This window comes from Panthera tigris, chromosome X (assembly GCF_018350195.1).
Source record: "Panthera tigris isolate Pti1 chromosome X, P.tigris_Pti1_mat1.1, whole genome shotgun sequence".
Classification (NCBI taxonomy): domain Eukaryota; kingdom Metazoa; phylum Chordata; class Mammalia; order Carnivora; family Felidae; genus Panthera; species Panthera tigris.
In genome coordinates, this window is record NC_056677.1 from 6,797,299 (window position 1) to 6,821,419 (window position 24,121).

The window sequence follows — 24,121 nt, forward strand, 5'->3', positions numbered from 1 at the left end:
ACAACTTGGTTTTGAGTTATAATCTACATATAGAACACTGTTCACATTGTAAGCATAGGCACTGATGAGTTTTCACATAGTATGCCACACTTGTAACCCAGATGAAGGAATGGAAGAAACCGGTGTCTTTTTGTCTTTGTCTTTCTTTTCTTTTCTTTTTTCTTTTCTCTTCTTTTCTTTTCTTATACCTTTTTTTTATACCTTTTTTTAAGGTATACACCTTAAGGAAAGCCTCCCCTCTTCCCCAGGCTCTTTAGTTTGGTTTGTGCTTTTAAATCTTGTATGTTGCTGACACTTCTGGCTGGGTATACTGTAATAAAACCTCTGATGATAGGGGTTAGGAAGAAATTCCTGCAATGCTGTGTCTCAGGTGTATTTATATCTTTATTTTTTACTTAGGGAACCCTCATATTGAACAAGTACACGTTTTGGCCACAGTGGCTTCCTAAGAACTCTTGTAAAGAATACATATAGGGGCACCTGGGTGGTGGCTCAGTCAGTTAATGTACGACTTGGACTCACGGTTCCTGAGTTCGAGCCCCACGTCGGGCTCTGTGCTGACAGCTCAGAGCCTGGAGCCTGCTTCGGATTCTGTGTCTCCCTTTTCTGCCCCTCCCCAGCCTGCTCGCGCACTCTCTCTCTCTCTCTCTCTCTCTCTCTCTCTCTCTCTCTCTCTCTCTGAAAAATAAACATTTAAAAAAAATTTTTTTTAATGAACTCTAAGCAAGGAGGGATGGCCATTTTTTGTTTGTTTTTTCAAGTTTATTTTGAGAGCGAGAGAGAGTGGAGAAGGGGCGGAGAGAGGCGGAGAGAGAGAATCCCCAAGCAGTCTCCACACTGTCAGCACAGGGTCTGATGGGGAACTTGAGCTCATGATCCATGAGATCGTGACCTGAGCTGAAGGTCGGATGCTCAAGTTGGATGCTTAACTGACTGAGCCACCCAGGCGCCCCAAGGACCCCTCTTTAAATGAGAGCAAGAACATTGTTGACTTTTGTCACTTAGGTTTTAATTTTTTTTTTTTCAAATCATAGGCTGTTCACTCTTTTATAAAGAGAAAAAGTGGCATTTCTGTCTTATGTCCTACATGTCAAATACAGTGAAAAGAACCTCTTCCTGTTGTGTAAAATATTTTAGCTGTATTTGGAATCGGTCACTGTTCCTAAGCTGCCTTTGTTTTCCAGATCCTTGGGTAGAATTTGTTTTATAGTCTGTCATGGGAGATAGCTGCTTCCCTGCTCTTTTGAACAGTGATTGTAAAATCCCAAGTAGTCCCGCATCAGTCCTAACAGACAAATATACACTTTACATCAAATTTTCCCCTAAAAGGACTGGATAAAGCACAAGAGACAGAATAACACCAGGCTGCAGCTAGCCTAAAAAATGACTTTGCTGAGAGCTTTGCCATATTGTGTTAAGCCACCGAGACCCTGGAAGAGGTGGTGACTCCCTCTATCCTCAACGTACGCAACCTGGAGGTGTGTTGGGGCTCCTACCTGTGTGCCTTGCCTCTGCACACTTTTACGTATCATAAACTAAGCGTGTAAAATTAACTCAGTGTGTTTAGTTAACTGGTGAGTAATTCAATCTTTAACTTGGGAAAAACTGGAAGTGGGCTATGAAGCATATTTTTTTTAATGTTTTTTTAAATGTTTTTATTTGTTTTTGAGAGAGAGACAGAGCGTGAGTGGGGGAGAGGCAGAGAGAGAGGGAGAGACAGAATCCGAAGCAGGCTCCAGGCTCTGAGCTGTCAGCACAGAGTCCGATGCGGGCTCGAACTCATGAACTGTGAGATCATGACCTGAGCCCAAGTTGGACACTTAATGTATTGAGCCACCCAGGCACCCCAGCATATTCTAACATCTAGTAAAAGATTGTACGCCCCCCTCCCCAAGCCACAACCAAAAGGTCTGAATTTAGGGCTCCTTGAGTGGCTGGCTTAGTCAGTTGAGCGTCCAACTTCAGCTCAGGTTCTCACAGTTCTCACAGTTCAGATCTCACAGTTCGTGGGTTCAAGCCCCATGTCAGGCTTTGCACTAACAGCATGGAGCCTGCTTTGGATTCTCTGTGCCCCCTCTGTCTGCCCTTCCCCCTGCTCGTGCTCTTCCTCCCTCCCTCCCTCCTCCCCACTCTCTCTCAAACATAAACATTAAATAAAGAGGTTTAAAAAAAAAAAAAAAAGCTCTGAATTTGCTCTGTCTTGGCTGAAGCTGTGGCCACTACTGTGCCAGGAGAATTAAGTTCTTTTATTTTGAGTCTCTTTTTTTTCTTAAGACTTTAGAATGTTTCCATATTTGCTCCCAAAGCTATGAATGAACTTGGGAGAAACAAACAACATTAAGCATTGAAGGTTTTGCCTGGACAAGTTGGCCACTGGAAAAAGTCAGCAAAGAGTTTTCTGATTTTTATGCAATCTCATTAGGACTGGAGTAGCTTAAATCTCCAGTGTTTTTCTTTTTCATGATTGAGAAGGGTTCCAAATTAGATAATAGTTTGGCTAACTTTGGTTTGATGCTAACTTCAGCTCACTGTGGATAAATAATATTACTCATGAGCTGAGGAATGTGTTTAGTGTAATAAAAACTTGCTTTCATGTAGTCTCATTTATACTAGAACAATTAGATTTTGTACGTATCAACCCTGCTTCCATCCATGGTTTTTAGTTTTTTCTTTTATGGGTTTTTTGTTTTGTTTTTTTGGTTTTTCTGGTTTTTTGTTTGTTTGGGTTTTTTTTACAGTGGTTTATACCATTAGTCTTTGCCATCAAAGAGTACAGGCATTAGACAAACAGAAATGTGATGACTCCTCATAGCTGCTGGATTTTTTTTTTCTTTAGGGTATGTGCAGTTTGTCTTACTCTTTTTTTAATATAATATTTTGTTTAATGTTTATTTTTGAGAGAGAGAACAAAGCTGGGGCGGGGGTGGGGGTTGCACAGAGAGAGGGAGACAGAATCCAAAGCAGGCTCCGTGCTATCGGCCAAAGTCGAATGTTTACCTGACTGAGGCACCCAGGTGCCCCTTAAATACGAACATCAGTAAGCAAGACATGTAGGTTTTCTTAGCCTGTTTCTCAGACATGATAAATTATGCCTCTCAAAATAAATAACATTTTAAAACATTTATTTATTTATTTATTTATTTATTTATTTATTTATTTATTTAATTTTATTTATGTTGAAAGGGATCACATACTTGCAGGGCAGGGACAGACAGAGAGAATCCCAAGTAGACTCCACACTGTCAGTGCAGAGCCCAACGTGGGGCTCGAACTCTTGAACCATGAGATAATGACTTGAGCCAAAACCAAGAGTCAGAAACTTAACTGACTGAACCAGGCACCTTGCTCTGGATATTTAAAGAATTATGACTCATTTGAAAGCATCCATGTCTTCTGGCTGGATTGTTCTGGTTTTCTGAGGACCTCGCCGCAGGCACGTCACGGGAGCATGGGCGACCTAGACCGTTGAGTGTGCTGCCCGAACACCCAGCTCTGGTGCGTGGCCGGCTCCCACCCGTGGCTGGCCACCTCCTGGGCCCCGAGGCTCTTCGGGTCTCTCTCTGCTGTCTGCACGGTAGCTATAGCATCTGCGGGCCCGTGTGTTCTTTCTTGGGGGCCCCAGATGTGTCTGCTTCTGATGCAGCCTCACAGGGCGCCTGGGCGCCTCGGTCGGTTAAGCGCCTGACTCCTGATTTCGGCTCGGGTCCTGATCTGTTCATGGTTCGTGAGATCAAGCCCTACATCAGGCTTTGCACTGACAGCATGCAGCCTACTTGGGATCCTCTCTCTCCCTCTCTCTCTGCTCCTCCCCTCCTCTTGGTCTCTCCCTCTCTCTCTCTCAAATAAACAACAAAAAAACCCTGATGCGGCCTCCAGCTGACGCCTGCTTCCGTCCCCTGTGCCAGGACCACCGCACAGCCACCCTCCCTGCAGGGGAACATGGCCGTCCCCTCCTGTGGCGGATTCCTACTGTGGGGAGAGCAGGGCTTCTGGCCTCCAGAGACTGATGCTCACCAGTGGTGGGAGGGTATCGCCCTGGAAGATACAGTCGGGCCTGGAGAACTCAGTGCTTGACTAGAGTGCTGAGGGAGCCCACATGAGAGGGGAGGAGGGGACATGCGGGTAGGGATAGTGGCAGAATGCTGGGTGAAGGGACATGAGGAAGACCGCCTGGGGGGTAGGGTTCCCGCGTGCTGCCGTGGCTTCTGACACAGGTGAAGAGGCGTGTATGACAGAGGACGACCAGAGGTGCGTGCGTGGTTACGTGTATGTGACCTTCTGATAATGATTTTTTTTCTCACCTCATTTAAAAATTTGTTTTGATGTTTTATTTTTTTATTTTTTGAGAGCGAAAGCATGAGTGGGGGAGGGACAGAGAGAGAGGGAAACAGAATCCGAAGCAGGCTCCAGGCTCCGAGCTGTCAGCACAGGTCCCGACACGGTGCTCGAACTCACGAACCATGTGATCATGACCTGAACCGAAGTCGGACGCTCAACCGGCTGAGCCACCCAGGTGGCCCTCACTCACCTCCCTTTTAAAAGCCAAGGACTGCCAGCCTTTGAGGTCCTAGGGAAATTATCGATAAAAATCCAGATGGTCAGATTTAGGAGAAATTAAAAAAAAAAAAAAGGCCTGCTCCCACTGAGTGCTGATTTCACTTCCGCGAGCGGCATCTTTTGTACACGCGGCCCCTTCTCGACCTTATGAGCACTTGCTGTGCAAGTCAGGGCTTCGTGTTCTTCCCGCAGGGCTCAGCGAGGCCCTGTGGGCTGGACCTTTGACATCTGCCTTTGTCTCTTCCGGCTAATGTTAACAACAATACCACAGACTGGGCCGCTCGTAAACAAATAGTTATTTCTCGCAGTTCTGGAGGCCAGAAGTCCAAGTTCAACGTGGTGGCAGATAGGGTGTCTGGAGAGAGCTCTCTTCCCTCTGTATAGACAGCTGTCTTTCCACGGTGTCCTCCCATGAGGGAAGGGGTGACGGAGCTTGTGGGGTGTCTAGTAGAAGAGCACTAATCCCAGTCCCGAGGGTTGCACCCTCATGACCCGATCCCGCCTGGGAGTGTCCCACCGGGCATCAGGGCTCAACATGTGAGTTTGGGGAGGACACAAACATTCATTCACCGCCAACATCACTGAAAAAAGAGTTTTTCAAGCAGAAAGACAGCCCTTGTGATGGAGGAGATCATCCATATTTTACCCAGCACAAAAAGCGAAGGCTTTAAGGGAGCTCTGAGTTTACCCAAAGGAAAGGTGAACGTAACTTTGGCCACGTTCCCTCTGAGCAGCGCGTCTCTTGGGTCGCACAGGGGCGGCGTTATCTGAAGGGACAAGCGCTGTTTCTTTGAAATGGCAGTAGGCTGGGAACGTCCATTAAAAATAAACAGCCGTGTGTTCTGAAAAGCCAGGGACACTTTGTTCTAATGTCCAGCGGTTCCTTTTCCTGTTTCGTGATTGCCTATCAGCTCTTGGAGATTGCTTTTCTACTTTGAAAACTGAAAACCTAAGTAATTCCAGTCATCTCTGTTTAACCGGCACTTAATGTTCCCACCATTTGTTTCCAGAAGCTCTGAGAGAGGGGCGCCTGGATGGCTCGTCCGACTCAATTTTAGCTCAGGTCATGATCTCACAGTTCATGGGTTCGAGCCCCACATCAGGCTCTGTGCTGACATTGTATGGCCTGCTTGGGATTCTCTCTCTCTCTCTCTGTGTCTTTCTCTCTCTCTCTCTGTCTCTTTGTTTCTGTCTGTCTCTTTCTTTCTCTCTCTCTCTCTGCCCCTCCCTCTGCTTGTGCTCTCTCTGGCTCTCTCAATAAACTTTAAATAAATTAATAAATTAGAATATACATGCATGCATACATACATATATGCTTGGGGTGGTTTTGCCCCAACCAGTCTTGAGATTTCTAAGACTGACTTGAAAGACCAGGACTGGGGACACCTGGGTTAAGCACCCAACTTCAGAGTCCTTGTGATTCGCCGTCTGTGATTTGGAGCCCCGTGTCGGGCTCTGTGCCGACAGTTTGGAGCTTGGAGCCTGCTTTGGATTCTGTGTCTCCCTCTCTCTGCCCCTCCTCTGCTCATGCTGTCTCTGTGGCTCAAAAATGAATAAATGTTAAAAAAAAAAAAAAAAAAAAAAAGGACTGTAGTGGGGTTTTCCTCCCACGGTCCTTAGGATGAAGGCAGGGCTTGAGACAAAAACCTGGCTATCTTCACTGGTTCCCTTCCTCTGTTCGCCCTTTCCACAGTGTTGCCTCCTGCCTTGCAACAGACGTTGGTATAGGAGGGACTAAACAAAGATGCCACCTGGGCTTTGTTCTCAAAGACGGGCTAGTCCCGCCACGGGGCTAGAAGCAGAGGCAGAGGCCCATCAACAGGGTTCAGAGCAGTGGTTGGCAATGCAGCCCGGGTGTCGGAGAGGTCAGGAGGAGGGCCGCCAGTCCCGCGGCGGAGGCAGGAGGAGGCTTGTGTGGCGTCCAACGGGAGCGAGCCAGGTACAGTGTGTGCATGTCCATGATGGGGGCGGCGGCCTGAATGGAGGGGACCTGGCCAGCAAAGCCCGCAGACAAGAAAGACCATTTTCTGTGGGGAGAAAGAACAAAGGCTTCTTAGTTGCGGGTGTGTGATGTTGGGACAGGACCCGTGGTGCCCAGAACGACAAGGCCCGCTTTGCATGGTAATGATGGGCCTCATTAAACACGGTGGCTCCACCTGGCCCGATGGGCCTTGTGCGTGGCTGCCAGTGACCAGAGAGCCTGTCCCTGTGAGGCTGTCTGCCTCTCACCACGGTGGATGGGGTTTGCGGGGCAGGCGTGAAAATGGGATTTAGGCGGTGTCTTGCTTTTCGTGCAGATGTTCACGAGAGCTGGCATGGTTGTCCCGGATACTTAATCCTTTCTCTAGAACAGTGGCTCTGAACTAAGGGTGATTTTTTTGGGGGGGTCCCCTAGGGGGCATTCGGTAATATCTGGAGACATTTTTAGTTGTTACAAATCGGGGTGACGGATGGTCCTGGCATCTAGTAGGTGGAGAGCAGGGATACTGCTAGTAAATATTTTGCGCCCAGCACGACCCCCCACAACAAAGAATTACCCAGCCCCAGTGTCAGAGGTAGAGAAGTGTGACATGGTATTCCACCATGAGCCGTCCCATAGTTTACTTTTTGGACATCTGGGTTGTTCTGGGGTCTTAGGTGTCACTGATGATGCTGGTGTGGACATTGTGGTATGGGCCCGTTGGGTAACATACAGTCACACTGATGAGGTATAGGTTATGCAGTGTGGTTTCCCACGTGGTCACATTGATCCCACGTGGTCACATCCATGTAGCCTACAGGACTTGCAGGCATTGAAGCAGCCCACGTGTCCACTGACAGGTGAAAGAATAAAGAAGGGGCACCTGGGTGGCTGTCGGTTGAGCGACCGACCGACTTTGGCTCAGGTCATGATCTCACGGTTCGTGAGTTCGAGCCCCGCATTGGGCTCTCCGTTGACTGCACAGAGCTTGATTGGGATTCTCTTTCTCTCCCTCTCTCTCGTTGCCCCTCCCCCGCTTGTGCACGCTCTCTCTCTCTCTCTCTCTCTCTGTCTCTCTCTTTCTTAAAAATAAACATTGAGAAAAAATAAAGAAAAGGCATATATGTACAGGGAATATTATTGAGCTTTAAAAGGGAAGGCTGCTATGCGTCGTGTGCTGTGGCATGGATGGACCTTGAGAGCTATAACCAGGCGAAAGGACAAATACCGTATGATTCCACTTATGTAAGGTGTCTAGAGCAGTCGGGTTCCCGGAAAGAAAGAAGACTGGTGATTGCTGGGGGGCAGGGGGGGTGGCGAGAAGGGGACTGGGGTATTGTTCGGATATAGGGTCAGTTGTACAGGATGAAGTTTTAGAGATGGGGTATACACGATGTGTTTATACTTAACGCTACTGAACTGTGCACCTTAAACACAGGGTTTTTAAAATTTTTAATTTTAATTGAGAGAGAACCAGTGGGGGAGGGGCAGAGAGAGAGGATAGAGGATTCGAAGCAGGCTCCGTGCTGATAGCAGACACCCAGACACAGGCCTTGAACTCATGAACCGTGAGATCATGACCTGAGCCGAAGTCTAACACTTAAGCAGTTGAGCCACCCAGGCGCTCCGTGCCTTAAACACAGTTAAGAGAGTAGATTGTGGCGCATGTGTTTAAGCACCGTCGAAGAGCTGCAGGTGACCCCGTTTTCCTTTCAGGCACTCTGTGCTCCTGTGCACGTCACTGAGCAACTGTGCGCCCTGGGGGGCAGACCCTCCCTTTTCCTGCCTGAGGGCGCTAGGGGGCGACAGGGAACGTAGGCGTTGGGAGCCGCACAGATGATGAAGACATATTAAAGGAACTAGAGCTCATGGAATTGTGGGAGAACGTCCTCAGGGGGCATGTTGGGCAGCAGGAAGGCCTCTGATAACCCATGTCCACCCGGCTTGGGAAGACTGAGGGAGGCAGGCCCCTCGGTGTGGCCGGGCATCCCCCTGGCGTGCCACTGGTCTCGCGGCCCCAGTGTGGAGCAGTGGCCTGTGAAGACGTCCTGGGGCCTCCTGGGCCCCTCTGCAGCCGTCCCTTGCTGACTGTGACCTTGTAGAGACCTTGTCACCGGTAGAGAATAGTGCTGCTGTATCGCTTCTGCCTCCCATAGTTGGGCAGGTTCATTCTAATGCTTAGAACCATACAGAGACGGACATTCTGGAAAATGTAGTTCCCATTTTAACCAAGAGGACCCACTACTGACGCCTAAGTTGGAAACACCTTTTACTTATTGAACCCGTTCAAAGGGCCACCTGGGGAAATTCGTGTTCCTTTTTTTCCCTTTGCTTGACTGCAAATCTGTGGTATTTAAACCACAAGTATTTTCAAGTATTTGTATCTTGAGAATTTATCATGTAAATCATGCTTTTTGAAAAGGGGGAACTGTGGTCTGGTTTCTACATAATCCACTTAGGCTAAATTTTTGTAAAATATCATTTATATACTGTGGCTTTGTCTACTTAAGTTTTCTGTGATGCTATTATAGCTAAATAATGGAAAAAGGAAACTTTAAGTTAGGTTTAAACAATAGCATCTAGGATAACTGAGCTTTGGGATTTTTTTTTTTTTTTCCTTTTTCAAACAGCCTCAGGAAAGGACTTAGAAACTATTGTACCTAAATAAATAGCTTGGAAAATTGTAAATGAAGCATTCTCCCTTACCACTTCAGCCTTATTTCCTAGTGTTAAAATCAAGAATGGGGGGAACCTGGGTGGCTCAGTCAGTTGAGCTTGGGACTCTTGATTTCAGCTCAGGTCATGATCTCAAGGTTTGTGGGTTCAAGCCCCATGTCGGATTCTGCACTAACAGTGCAGAGCCTGCTTGGGATTCTGTCTCCCTCTCTCTCCGCTCCTCCCCCACCCATGTTTTCTCTCACTTGCTCTCTCAAAATAAATAAATAAACACTTAAAAAAAAAATCAAGAATAGAATCATTAGGTCACTGAAGCCTAGCCAGGTAGTTCCCCTTGTTACACCAACAAATGGTAAGTTAAATAATTTGTGAATATGCTTGTGTAATACTTTAGAGTTTACAAAATATTATTTTTTTTAGGTGACAAAACAGACAAAAATGAGTGACTTTAAGTTGACTAGTTAAGTAAATGGAGGAGTCAAGGCTTTTTTTTTTTTTTTTTTAGTTTATTTATTTTGAGAGAGAGCACGAAAAGCGGAGAAGGGCAGAGGGGGAAAGAGAGAATCCCAAGCAGGCTCTGCGCTGTCAGTGCGGAGCGCGATGTGGGGCTCAAACTCACAAACCACAAGATTATGACCTGAGCCAAAATCAAGAGTGAGACACTTAACCACTGAGCCACCCAGGCGCCCCTAAACATTTTATTTTTTTAAGTAACCTCTACACCCAGTGTGGGGCTCGAACTCACAATCCTGAGAGCAAGAGTCCCACACTCCCACCTCTTTTAATCCTTCGCTGATGCTCATCATCTCCTTGCTCCCTAGCCGGCCCGTAATATAATTTTGCTGCTTGGGCCCCGCGGGTGTCTGTTACTGCACTTGCCACGGGGAATTTATATCTGTCAGTGTCCAGAGAGGAGACAAACCATTCAGTAATTTGGACAGGAAATGCTTCATATAAAGCAGGATTCGGCAGACCGGCGACATACAACACAGTGTTCTTTGTCTTGTCGGTTGCACAGAGTCGAGCGCTGGCTGTAGGCTGCGAGGCCCACGAAGCCTAAACTGAAACACTGCTCGCCGTGCGGCTCTTTACAGAAAGGTTTGCTCCCCCCCACCCCGTACAAAAAAATTATTACCTCTTAATGGATAATTACTCGAATTGACAAGTAAAGAGGACTGTAAATGCAGAACCCCGGCTATGAGGAGCAGCCACCACCCCCGGGGCTGAGGCGGGTGAGCGAAGGAAGAAGACTTTAGAAGTAGCCCACCCCTCCCGCCGGGAGTCAGGCCTCCGTGGGGCGCGTGTGACCGCGTACCCCCGGCAGGGGCCAAACTCACGGAGTCGCAGAGCCGCAGGCGGGCGGGAGGCTGCCCCCGGCTGCCTTCGAGGCTCAGCAGGGAGCGGGGCAAGGGTGCTGCCGGAGCCGGCTGGCGTGCCGGTGGAGAAGCCTCTGGGGAAGGCACTGGGGTGACGCTGCTAAAACTTGCCGAGAAGCCGCCCGCGCCCCCCAGCGTATCCGCAGAACGTGCCAGGAAGCCACCGTGCTACTGGGCACGCCAGGTGACTGCCACGCGCGGGTGACTGCCGCGCCCATTAATGTGGCGATCGTGACTATTATGCCATGTGACTGGCGAGCCACGTGACTGCCATGTTCACGTGAGTGCCGCGCCCTTTGACACCTTCGCGTGGCCGCCACGCCCATCACTGTCATGCTCACGTGACTGCCACGCCCACATGACTGGCGCGCGGTCATACCTGCCACACCCATGTGACTGCCCTGCCCATTAACTGTTGTGATCACGTGACTGCCGCGTCCCTGACTGCCACGCCTGTAACTGGCGTGGGCACGTGACAACCCCATTCACATGATTGCCACGCCCATGTGACTTGCGTGTGGGCATAATGGCCACACCCACATGAAAGCCATGCCCCCAAACGGTCATGCCCACGTGACTGTCACACTCACGTGACTGGAGGATGGCCATAAAGGCCTCGCATGTGATTCCCTTGCCCATTAAGGGTTGGGTCCCTTTGACGCCCTGCCCACGTGACTGCCACGCCCATAGCTACCGTGCTCATGTGACTGCTGTGCCCACGTGACTCAACGCCCATGTGACTGGCGGGTCGGCCTAATGGCCGCCCTTAGCTGTGCCACCCACATGACTTATGCCCACGTGACTGCCACATCCATTAACATGTGTCAAGCCATGCTCACATGACTGACTTTCCTCTTGACTGCTGCGCCCATTAACTGTGGAGTCCCTGACTGCCACACTCGTGAACTAATGAGCCCATGTGACTATCACATTCGTGTGACTGCCTGACCTGTCCACATGAGTGCTGTGCTCATTAACGGTCACGTCGGTCTGATGCTGGGCCCACGTGACTGCCACACCCATTAACTGCTGAGCCCAAATTACTGCCATGCCCATTAACCGCCTCACCCACGTGACTTTTGCTCCTCCAATGACGTCCATGCTCCCGTGACTGCCGCACCTGTTAACTTCTACGTCCACGTGATGCCGCACCCACGTGACTGCCGCCCCCATAACTACCATGCTCACGTGACTACCACGCCCACGTGACGTGTCCCTTGACTGCCACACCCATTCGCTGTCACGCCAAGCGACTGCCTTTCCCATTAACTGCCGAGCTCGCATGAGTGCCACACCCACGTGACTGCTGTGTCCATCAGCTGCCTTGTCCTCGTGACTTCCACTCCCGTGTGACGGTCGCGCCCATTGACTGTCTTGCCCACGTGACCCTAGGCCATGTGACGCCAAGCCCCAGTGAGTGCCATGCCCACGTGGGGCCTCTCCCACGTGACGGGTGCACCCACGTGATGCCGTGCCCACGTGACTGCCGCCTCACGGGAGCAGGTATAGAGGAAGACAGGCCGCAAGTGGAAAGGGTGACGGAGTCCCCTTCTGGTGTCCCTCCCGTGCCCTCTGCTGACGGTCCTTACTGGTGCCTGCGGCAAGGAGAAGCGGTCACAGGGCCCCTCTGCGGGATCTTCAGGGGAGGCCGCGGAGGGCAGAGCTAGAGCCGAGGCGGCACGTTGCTAACCGGCAACGTGAGAGCCGGAAGTCTTCGTGTCCCTTCTGGCCTGAACCCTCTCTGACACGCGAGGGTGTTTAGAAGATGCTCCTTGGATGTGGCTTTCCGGAAGCCGTCCCTTACGTGCGTAGGCCTCTGTTCCTCGGATGCAGGGACGATGTGGTGTTGAGGACTTTGCAGAGTCCTCCTGTCCCAGACCTTTGCCCCGTAGAGAGGAGGCCCCGCTCGGGCCTCATCCGGCCGCAGGCGGGCAGCCGGGCCCGGGCTCGGGAGGAACGCTTCTCCTTTGGCTCCTGGCGCGGCTGGCCTGGCTTCTGCGCTGTACTCCCGACCGCCAGATGCGGAGCCCCTCCTCTGCCGATTGCGCTTGAGCCGTCCTCCAGATTTCGGTTTCCGTCTCTGGCTGTCCAGTGCAGCCTCCAGATCTTGTCCTCCTCTTCCGTGGGACTTCTGCCTTGACGCTTTTGTTGGCCACATCCCCCCTCCGCGCACGAGCTCGTCACCCAGGCGTGTCTTCCTTTTATGTATCTCGTCGGCCGGGGTCTGGCCGGTAGTTAACCTGCCTTGGTCCCGTTGTGCAGGCCACATTTGCCTTTCTTTTTACGGGGTCTCACGTGACCAGCTCTCCTTTTAGGGAGGCTGAAAGGAACGTGTTAGAATAGTCAGAGCGAGCCGTCGCGTTCTTAAATGCCTCGGAGTAAACACCAACTCGCTCACCGGGAGACTAAAGCCCAGGAGGTGGGTTGTGGTTTCTTTTGTTAGTTTAAGGGGGGCATCGTTTTGTCTTTTCTCTTGCTTTTTGATTTTGGTTGTCGACCATGAGGAAAAAGAAGAGGTGTTTTTTTTTTTTCTTTCCACAATTGAGATTTTGTTGGTGGTTTGATGATCCGTACACAGACATTTCATTTTGTCTAGATTGTCTTGAAGTTTATTTATTTATTTTGAGAAAGAGAGAGCATCCCAACTAGGCTCCACAGTGTCAGCACAGAACCCGACATGGGGCTTGAAATCACAAATAGTGAGATCGTAACCTGAGCTGAAATCAAGAATCGGACGCTTAACCGACTGAGCCACCCAGGTGCCCCTCATTTTGTACAGTTTTTAACACAGATACCAAAGACCTAAAAAGATGTAGTCTGTCACTCTTATGTAAACCGTTATTCCGGTGACTTTACAGCTTGAAATGTGGAGGCAGATTTTCCTTAGGAAGAGATAAGTATCAGCATCTTGTGTGTCGACAATCTGTTCAATCACAGCACTCCCCACCTCATTCACAATTCACAATTTAACATCCTAAACACGACTTGTTCAAACTTCCAGGTTTTTCGCGGCACACAACCAAAGTGTTTAGGGAAACTGGGCTAGCACGCTCAGGAACTGAGCGCACCAAGATCAGGGAATGGTTTTCTTTAGGAATTGTGGGGAGAGAGGTAACTTTCAGTGTTCGAGACACACGAAATACACCACCGTGCCTCCAGATTGCCACGTAGCATGCTTTGTACTGTCGGCTGTAAAAACTGCTCCCCTGACCCGTGGAATGTTAAGCTGACCCAGACAGCCAGAGCCTCCTGGGATTCCATATCTTGCTCTTTCCTGGTTGTACTAAAAAATACATAACCAGCGAATGATTTTGCCTCTTAAAAAAAAAAAAAGTTACACTTAACTTGGATGAGGTGAGATTCCCTCCTTAAAAATATTCCCAGACTTACTAAAAAGCTTACATTTCCAAAATAGCGATGAAACTCCCCTCTGGATTCTGTAAGGAGACAGGGCCCACCAGTAAGACGTGGCGTGTGATCTTAGGCTGGGCTTCCTTCACCTCTGCTTCTCCAGAGGCTGGGCTCTCCTGAAGCTTTCGTTCCTCTGTTTCCTCAGGTAGATCTGTAGTTTCTTGGCCAGTCCCTTCAGCCTGTTTTCCCATTTGTTTGCCCTTTTTTTTTGTTTGTTTGAAGAGGTTTTGCTCCATTTCCACTTTTGCTGGTGCAGGTTTTAGCTGACAGCTTGCGTGTCTCCTGTGGGGCTCCCTCACCGCCCCTGCACCCGAGATGACCTTTCTCTCGGGCATCTTGGCCGTGGAGAGGGTGCCGGTCGGTCCCGAGATGCCGAAGAGCCTTCTAGAAGCTGGGCTGCCTGGCTTGCGTGGCTTCTCTCGTCACAGGGGAGCTGGCAATTATTACTTGTTTGAGTCTCCAACACGTTTAGGTGGAAGTTTTCAGTTTTCAATGGGCTTGTCTGTTACCAGAGATACGCACTCAGGTTATTTCACTACTTGATACTTCCCCTGGATGAGTCAGGTTTCCTTTCCGAAGCTTTTTGGTTCTGGGAGAATGAGTAAAATACCGAAATTAAGCAGCCTGAAGCGGTGACGTCAGGGATTGCCCCGTCTAACAAAAGGCATTGCTTTGTCATGCAGGTCCTGTTGTCTGGACCATTCTTGAGGGTAGAACTGATAAGTTGCACGTGTGATTCGTGCCCTTTGAAATAGGATATTAGACTCCGTGTCGTTTTCCTCCTTTCATTCTGATCTCTGGCCATCGTGATTTTCTGAATCACTCGAGCACAACACCTCCACACCACTGGCTTCTTTCCTTTGGCCCATTGTGTCCATCTGTGACCACATCGTGAGGTCTTCCCTCACAGCGTCTAGAGTCCTTGCCCACGTTCCTGTTCTCTGCCCTGTGTCGTTTTGAGCCCTCGTTTCTGTCCAGCGCCAAGATGGAGGTGAGGATCTTCGTCATCGCCGCCTTGTTCTTAGGCAGAAATTCATTTCACGTGTTGTGCCTGCAAGGTTCATCTTCCACAAATACTTGCGTGAATACTATCATTTCCCTACTTCCATGCCTGCTTTCTCTGGGCCTTCACTGCCTACGGGATATTGTCCCAGATTCTGATTCAAGGTCAAGTTCCTAATCTTCTCCCTTCTGCCCTTATCTTCAAACGCCCTCTTGTGAGAGCTTTACACCCTGCCAGGCTGACATTCCTGTGACACGCCTGGGCTTCCTGCCCGTGCCCCTGTCTTCACGTCAAGACCCGACTTTGGGATGTCCTCCCCGAAACACGCACCTCCTTTCAAGTTGTGTTCATGGCCCTTCCCATTTGTGAAACTGCATTTCCGCCCCCGAGACAGAGGTGAACGTTGCCCCTCGTGCTGCCCCCTGCATTGGACGCGATTCCTTTCAGTGTATGTCTGGTCCACTCCCAGACCCGATTCTTTTGCCTCTGTGGGTCTTCATTCCCGATCATCTGTAACGTCCATTCCAAGAAGTATGAAAACTTTGTTCCAAAATGACTCTTGGGCATTTAGGTGACTCAGTCAGTTCAGTGTCTGACTTTGGCTCAGGTCGTGATTGCACGGTTTGTGGGTTCGAGCCCTGTGTCAGGCTCTGACCTGCCAGCATAGAACCTGCTTTGGATTCTCTGCCTCTCTCTCTCTCTGTGACCCTTCCCCGTTGCTGCTCGCCCGCTTGCTCTCAAAATAACTAAATGATAAAAAATAAAGGCTTGCGTTAACTGTTTCTCCCCACTGCTGTTTCCAGACAACATATTCCTATAAGAAGAGTAAGGCCTTCTTTACGTCACGGGACATCTCACTTCATCGGGACGGTGAGCGTGGGTTTGCCGTACGGAATGCCAGTTAGTGACTCCGGGTGGAATTTGTGGACTGGCGTGGGCGCTCGGGACTCCCGTTCTGTACGTGTGAAGGGCGTGCCACGTGGGCCCGCATCGTGGGCAAGGCAGGGTTTGTCTCTGCCCGCCTCCCGTTGTGCGGGGGACTCTTCTGGGTTGGAGCAGGTGACCTCGGCCGGAACTACCCTGCTGGTGGCTCCCACCCTCTGTACGCGTAGGTGGTCGCCCCTACTGGTTAACAGTGCCAAGCACGGTCCTTTGTAGCGTGTGGCCCTCGGGACGGAATGCCCATCAGCGTTGGGTTTGGATACACTGTTACGTGCGGGCAGGCAGAGTCCTTATCCTGTGCAGGTAGCACCGACTTCAGGTTTGTTCTTTGCCAAGTTGAAGCCTAATTAATCCCACCTGCTGTGAGATGTTGGTTGGGGGGGGGGTATAGAATGCAGGTTTTCAAAGCTGCTTTTTCTTTTACAGCTTCTTCCCCCAGGAGCACAATAAATATCAAAGAGAAACTTTGTCTTGGGGAGGAAGCCAAGGGCGGGGGTGCATGGGGGAGGGTAAAGCCCCAGCTACTTTATCTCCCAAACCCAGACCGATTTTTTTTTTTCTGGGAAGTGTAGGTGGAGTGCTTAGGGTGAGGCTGAAGGAGGCTTTGGAATGCAGTCTTCCTTTATAGAGGAGAAACCGGAGAAGTCTTTACGGATGAGAGGAAGTAACATGGTGTTCGTCTCCGGCGAAGCCGGAGGACATGACGGGGCTTCACGGGAGTCTCGCACAACTTGTCCATAGAAGGGTTTGTGGGGATGACGCGGAGAAACCCACCAAGTGGTAGCTGAGCCAGACACCGGTGACGTGTCCCCTCCAGGGCCTGCTGCCTTAACAACTGTCGTGAGACCCTGCAGGTCATTAGTCACGGTGGTTTTGCCTAAAGACGTTCTCTTTCACTGCAATTCAAAGGGAATCACTGTAGGGAGGACGCTTCTGTTCACTCTTATCGTGGGGTCAGGATCTTTTCTTGTAGATACAGAAGAATGTGTGACTTTCAGTATGCTAAATGTGTCTGACACAAAACTCACCATTTTAACCCCTTTAGAATGTGTGATTCAGGGGCGCCTGGGTGGCTCAGTCCGTTAAGTGACGACTCCTGGCTTCAGCTCAGGTCATGATCTCATGGTTCGTGTGTTTGAGTCCCGTGTTGGGCTCTGCACTGACAGTGCAGAGCCAGCTTGGGTTTCTCTCTCTTCCTTTAAATAAATAAATAAACTTAAAAAACTTGTATGTTCTGTGGCTTCCTCATGGTACCTGGCCCTTGTGTGTTGTGATGAGTCTCCAAAAAGTGCATCCTTCAAGGCTGCACCAAATGCCATGGGCTCTGTGAAAATGTTCCTGGAGGGTCCATCCACACCATAGAGGGCAAGCCGACTTCTCACTCGTCTGGTACTTCATTTATCTGTCCCTGTATCTCTATACTGCAACTCAAAGCATCGTCTCCTCTCCTGGGAGCTTGTTAAGGATGGTCTTAGAGACGCAGAAGTTGAGGCCCCACCCAGGACCTGCTGAATCAGATCTGCATTTAAAAAACATTTTTTTTAAGTTTTATTTATCTATTTTGAGAGAGAGGGCATGAGCAGAAGAGGGGCAGAGACGGGGTGGGGGGGGGGGTAGAGAGGGAGAGAGAGAAAGAGAGAGAGAGAGAATCCCAACCAGGCTCCACATTGCCAGTGCAGAGCCTGATGCAGGGCTCAAACTCACAACTGTGGGATCACGACATGAGCTGAAATCAGGAGTTGGATGCTTAACTGACTGAGCCACGCAGCCACCCCCAGATCTGCATTTTAAACCCTGGGAGACTTGTGTGCACATTACAGGTTGAGAAGCATTGGCCTCTAAGCCTAGAAATGTCTTCGAGGCGGGAACTACATCTTGCAAGACCCACTGTCCAGTATCTAGCGGTTTTTTGCATCGTACTTGCTCTGTAGATGCTTACTGAAAGAATAAGTACAAACTCTGAACGCAGATGGCTTTTTTTGCACTCATGCCACCAAAGCATTTACCTAATGGAATTCAGGCAATAGTTCACTGGGTACAGACCCAAGTTACCGTCTGCATGTGTTCTGTATTCTAGATTTTGCCCTCCAGATTGTGTACTTAGCGCCAAGAGGAGAGAGAGAGAGGAGATGAAACTGACCCAGGCACGCCTTGAATGCTGCCTTGAGGGCCTGCAGCCTCTGGGTCCCTGTTTTGGGGGACAGGTGCTGGTCTTGACCCCAGCCACCACAGTGCTGCGGGCTCTGGTAGTGACCCCAGCCGGAGCGTTGGTCAGCTTCCCCTGGGGGCTTTCCCCGCACGGGCAGGGTCGCCGGCCGTCCTCGTCAGTGTGAACTTTGGTGGTGGAGGCTTCTGCGATGCTCAGCCTTTCTCCTTTATCTCCTGTGGTTTACCTGGTGCCCTCTTTCACCAGCGCTCTAATTGCTGGGGATCCAGGGTTCCATCTCTGTGGTTATCTGCCCGTGGCTCTGTCTTCTGTCCGGGCAGCCTCCTTCAGTCTCCCCAGCCCCCTGGTTTGTTTTTTTTTTAAGTTTTATTTATTTCTGAGAGAGAGTGAGTGTGTATGCACAAGCCAGGGAGGGGCAGAGAGAGAGAGAGAGACAAACAGAATGGAAGCAGGCTCCAGGCTCTGAGCAGTCAGTACAGAGCCCGACACGGGGCTTGAACCCATGAACCACAAGATCATGACCTGAGCTGAAGTTGGACGCTTGACCTACTGAGCCACCCAGGCACCCTGCCCCTCAAATCTTTAAATATCTTCTGCTTGGGGTCACTCCACGGGTGGGCCACCTTTCCCTGGATGCTCTTCTCCCAGAGCCAGCTGCCCACGGACCCTCCACCTGGACAACCCCTTGGCCTCTCACACAGGACGTGTCAAAAACCTAAGCTCTCCACTGAATGTCACCTGCACTTTGTACCTGGCTGAGCGTGTAATCTTGGGCAGGTAGAAATTTACTTACAACGTGTCTGTTACTGTGTTGGGATAAAATTGTCTAGACTTTTGAAGCCAGTTATTAACAAAAATATGAAGCCATCCATTCGGTAAAGAAGTAGTCGTTTACTTGCATCGATGGTGTTGACTTGCAATGAATAATTGCTTGGTTAACCTGAGAGTTCAAACGTCGTCCTTAGATTTAAGCGGAGATTTGAGGCAACTATCATTCACTTGCAGAACTGAGGCATGTAAGTTGCTTAGTACCCAGTTTTTTAACCCGGAGGAAAGATGTACTGCTCTACTGCTTTGTGAGGGCTTTGTAAGTAACTGTTAGGTTGGCCGCGGCAAACAGTCAGGCAGTGAGCTTTCAGACTGTACACAGATACTCTCACAAACATTAACTTTGTTCACCGGTTTTCCTAGCAGTTTGTCAAGATAATTGCTTTTTGGTATACAACTGGGGTTGGCAAACTGTTTTGTAACAAGCCAAGTAGTAAATATTCTTGGCTTTGTGGGCCAGGCTACTCATTGCTGTCCTGTAGCAATATGTAAGCAAGTGGGTGTGGTTCTATTGCAGTAACATTTTATTTACAAAAAAGGGGGGGGGCGCATCTGGCTGGATTTCGCTCATGGGCCATAGTTTGCCAAGCACTAGTAGAGAAAGCAGGCAGGGTTAATTGCTGCTGAGATAATTATTACTGTATAGAAAAAAACTAGGTTTAGTATTTAAAGACCAAGATTTCTCGGGGCGCCTGGGTGGCTCAGTTGGTTAAGTATCTGGCTCTTGATTTTGTCTCAGGTCATGATCTCTTGGTTCATGAGTTTGAGCCCCGAGTGGAGCTCTGTGCTGACATCATAAAGCCAGCTTGGGATTCTTTCTTCCTCTCTCTGCCTCTCCCCTGAGTGTGCACTCTCTTTTTCTCTCTCTTAAAATAAATAAACGTTTTTAAAAATGCCACATGTTGCAGAATTCTTTTTATTTGTTTAAATGTTTAATTTTTTAAATTTATTTATTATGAGAGAAAGAGAGAGAGCACAAGTGGGGGAGGAACAAGGATAGAGGGAGAGAGAAGCCCAAGCAGGCTCCATGCTGCCTGTGCAGAGCCTGACACAGGGCTCGATCTCATGAACCATGAGATCATGACCTGAGCCAAAATCAAGAGTTGGATGCTTAACCGGCTGAACCACACAGGCGCCCCATTGTTCATTTATTTTGAGAGAGAGAGAGAGAGAGAGAGAGAGAGAGAGAGAGAGTGCAGGGGAGGGGCAGAGAGACAGGGAGAGAGAGAATTCCAAGCCGACTCCACATTGTCAGCACAGACCCCAATGGAGGGCTCTATCCCACAAACTGTGAGATCATGACCTGAGTCAAAATCAAGAGTCAGACGCTTAACCACCTGAAATGCCCAGGTGCCCCTGTAGGATCCTTTTTCTGTGAGCTATCCAGCAAGGGCAAATGCATAGAGACAGGAGGTGGGTTAGTGGTGGCCAGGGCTGGAGGGGATCAGGAGGTGACTGCTCACGGCTACCAGGTTTCTTCTAGGTTTAGGACGTGATGGTTCCACAGTTCTGTGAATATACTAAAAAGTCATTCATTTGTATATTTATGTGGGTGAGTTTTGTGGTATTTGAACTCTCTCTCAGTAAAGCAGTTACAAGAATCTAGGCCTGGGATTAATGTATGAGAAACAGTACATAATAAAAATAATCCATCATTATTGTTTGGATAAAGGATTTCCAGAAAAGGGCCCTATATCTTTAGATCCACCGTTTTGGGTCGTGCGTGTTCCGGAGCGCATGCGCTCTTTCCTGTTCCCTCGGTGAAGGTAGCCCAGGTCCCCGCAGAGGCAAGCGCTGGGTGAGGGATGTGTCCCTCATTCGTCAAATAGGAATCCGTGCAGCCTCAGGGCCTAGATGGGGTCCTGGCCGATCGCAGAGCCAGTCATAGAGCTGTGGGCGGCACACGTCACAGGCACGTTGCTCCTGGCTGACTTCTGGGGACTTGCTTTGCTTGTTTGGAGGCTCATGGCACGTGCGTCTTTGTTGCAGATTGAAGAAGGAAGTAAAGCTGCGGCAGTGGACAAGTTACTGGCCGGGGACGAGATCGTCGGCATCAACGACATTGGTCTCTCGGGGTTTAGACAGGAGGCGATTTGCCTGGTGAAGGGCTCTCATAAAACCCTGAAGCTGGTAGTGAAAAGGTAAGACCCACGCCTCGTGCCATTTTCACAAACAGAAGTGAGTAAAATAGCAAAAGGTGAAGCCAGGTCTGCTGATCTGTATCACTGCAAGCAAATCCCAGTTTGGACTTAAGAGGTGTGTGTGTGTGTGTGTGTGTGTGTGTGTGTGTGTGTGTGTGTGTGCGCGTGCGCACGCGCGCGCATGACCACAAAATTCTACTCCTTGGCCAAGGGTGAATCCAGCATCCAAAACTTAAAAGATGCCTTCTTCTAGTACTATGCATTGTTTATTTGATACATTAAGTGAATTTGAATGCTTTTTTCTTTTCTTTTTTTGATTTAAAATCAAGTTAGTTAACGTACAGTGTGGTCTTGGTTTCAGGAATAGAACCCAGGGATTCATCGCTTACATATGACACCCAGTGCTCATCCCAACAAGTGCCCTCTTAATGCCCATCACCCATTTTCACCACCCCGATCAACCCTCAGTTTGTTCTCTGTATGTAAGAGTCTCTTACGGTTTGCCTCCCTTTCTGTTTTTATCTTATTTTGCCTTCCCTCTCCTGGGTTCGTCTGTTGTGTTTTTTAAATTCCACTTATGAGTGAAATCACATAATATTTGTCTTTCTCTGACTTATTTCGCTTAGCATCATACATTCTAGTTCCATCCACACTGCTCCAATGGCAAGATTTTATTCTTTTTCATCACGATGGAACATATTCCATTGTATACATAAACCACATCTTCTTTATCCATTTGTCAGTTGAGGGACATTTAGGCTCTTTCCATACTTTGGCTATTGTTGATATTACTGCTGTAAATACTGGGGTGCATATGCCCCTTCAAATCAGCATTTTTGTAGCCTTTGGATAAATACCTAGTAGTGCAGTTGCTGGGTCAGAGGGTAGTTCTATTTTCAAGAGCGGCTGCACCAGTTTGCGTTCCCACCGACGGTGCAGGAGGGTTCCCCATTCTCCACATCCTCGCCAGCATCTGTTGTTTCCTGAGTGGTTAATTTTAGCCACTCTGACCGGTGTGAGGTGGTATCTCATTGCGGTTTTGATTTGTATTTCCCTGATGATGAGTGACGTTGAGCATCTTTTTATGTGCCTGTTAGAATGCTTTTCTCTTTTCTTCAGGCATATGTAGGTTCTTCTGTTAGAGAGCTGCACTGACGCTTCAGATGAAGTGTTGTTACCTCTTGTTTCCACAAGGTGGCAGGCTACTGTGTTTTCGCCTTTGAGTGAAAATGGTGCAGGGCTGCCTGTACACTTGTCAGCTACCAGGAGTTTCTAGCGCTGTGCTGAGGTCTGGGGGGAGCACGCTTCCTGTTCCTGTAAATCAGATTGCAGAACTTTGGAGGACATGAAGTGGTTAGAAAAGTAGAATGAGGGGCGTGATGTTTTTATGCACAGGAGCGACCCTGAACCCCCATAAAGGTACTTGTGATTTCTTGTCTTCAAATAGAAGTAATTCTCTACCTTGCATTTTGTAGTTGGCTAATTCACACTAAAGTGTTTGCATGCCCCTCCTCTTTTTTTTTTAAGTGGAATTAGTGTATTCTTTCAAGTTTAACTGTAGATTTTAAAAAATAAATGGACTCAGGAGCCTGAGTGGCTCAGTTAAGCATCCGACTTCGGCTCAGGTCATGATCTCATGGGTTTGTGGGTTCCAGCCCCGTGTCGGGCTCTGTGCTGACAGCTCGGAGCCTGGAGCCTGCTTCGGATTCTGTGTCGCCCTCTCTCTCTCTCTCTGTCTCTCTCTCTCTCTCTTCCTTGCTCACTCTCTCTCTGTCTGTCTCAGAAATAAGTAAATAAACATTTTTTAAAAGTGTTAAAAAAAAATAAATGGACTGAAGCATTTACTTCCATTTTTAGTACAAGTAGACTTGAAAGCCTATTCCCAAAGGAATTCACTTTTTATTTTTTATTTTTTTTTAATGTTTATTTATTTTTGACAGAGAGAGAGACAGAGCATGAGCGGGGAAGGGGCAGAGAGAGAGAGGGAGACACAGAATCCGAAGCAGGCTCCAGGTTCCGAGCCGTCAGCACAGAGCCCGACGCGGGGCTCGAACCCACAGACCGCAAGATCATGACCTGAGCTGAAGTCGGACGCTCAACCGACTGAGCCACCCAGGCACCCCTCACTTTTTTTTTTTTGACTGAAACCATATCCAAGGAGGAGGCTCAGAAACAAGGAAGAAAAAACTCTATTTCATTGCCACACTGAATTAACAACTTCATTTCCAAGTGGTACAGACTACCCTCTCTGTAAATCAGAAAAATACACTCTTAGATGGGTAGTTTGGGAGCCCTTTGGAGAGGATGAGAAAGGAGAGACACTGTCATATTGTATAATTATTCCTTTGTGGTCACATTAACAACCTTTCTAAGGCAGGATACGTGTTCTAGGATTTAGTGGCGCTTAGTGCAGTAATGATGATGCGAAGGGAAGCGTGCTCCACAGAGGTGAGCTGGGTGTTATCAACTGCCTCGGGGAGTCCTTACCAGCTCCCCAGCTGATTGAGGTTGCCCTCTGTCGTCTCTCATAGGAATCTGCGGGTTTACTTGAAAGTGAGACAGTAGTGTTTTTTTTAATGTTTATTTATTATTTGTTTTGGGAAGGAGGTCGGGGGGCAGAGAGAGGGAGGGAGAGAGAATCCCAAGCAGGCTCCGCTGTGCCAACGCAGAGCCCGACACGGGGCTTGAATTCACGGACTGTGAGATCATGACCTGAGCCAAAACCAAGAGTCAGACGCCTGACAAACTGAGCCAGCCCCCCTCCCCCGCCCCCTGAGGCGCCCCCTGAGATGGTAGGCTCTGGCTGTCTTGTTGGCAGAGATCTAACAGTCAGCAAGACCCATCGGTGAGATTGTGGGGAACCAGCATGTATTTGATACAATGCCGATTGGACTACAGGTTAGACAGACTTTCCGGCGAGTAGTTTGGCGACATGTTTCAAAAGGCAGGTCTTGGACCCACAGTTTTCGTTTCTGGGATCCTAGATACTCAGCAAAGGGAAATTACTGAAATGAATTAGAGACCACCCAAACTGTAAAGTGCTGCTGTTACAAACGATGT

General features: G+C 49.1%; 1 protein-coding gene across 4 annotated transcripts in view; it reads left to right on the forward strand.

Moving 5' to 3' along the window:
- Nucleotides 1-24,121, forward strand: part of SHROOM2 (shroom family member 2) — a 157,442-nt gene that overhangs the window by 52,635 nt on the left and 80,686 nt on the right. For 3 of the 4 annotated variants that reach the window (XM_042974107.1, XM_042974108.1, XM_042974109.1), the window contains exon 2: nucleotides 20,910-21,061. In XM_042974107.1, the coding sequence (XP_042830041.1) occupies nucleotides 20,910-21,061 (152 nt within the window). Of the gene's footprint in view, nucleotides 1-15,791; nucleotides 15,854-20,909; nucleotides 21,062-24,121 lie in introns of those variants that run through there. The other variant, XM_042974110.1, reaches the window with a different exon arrangement.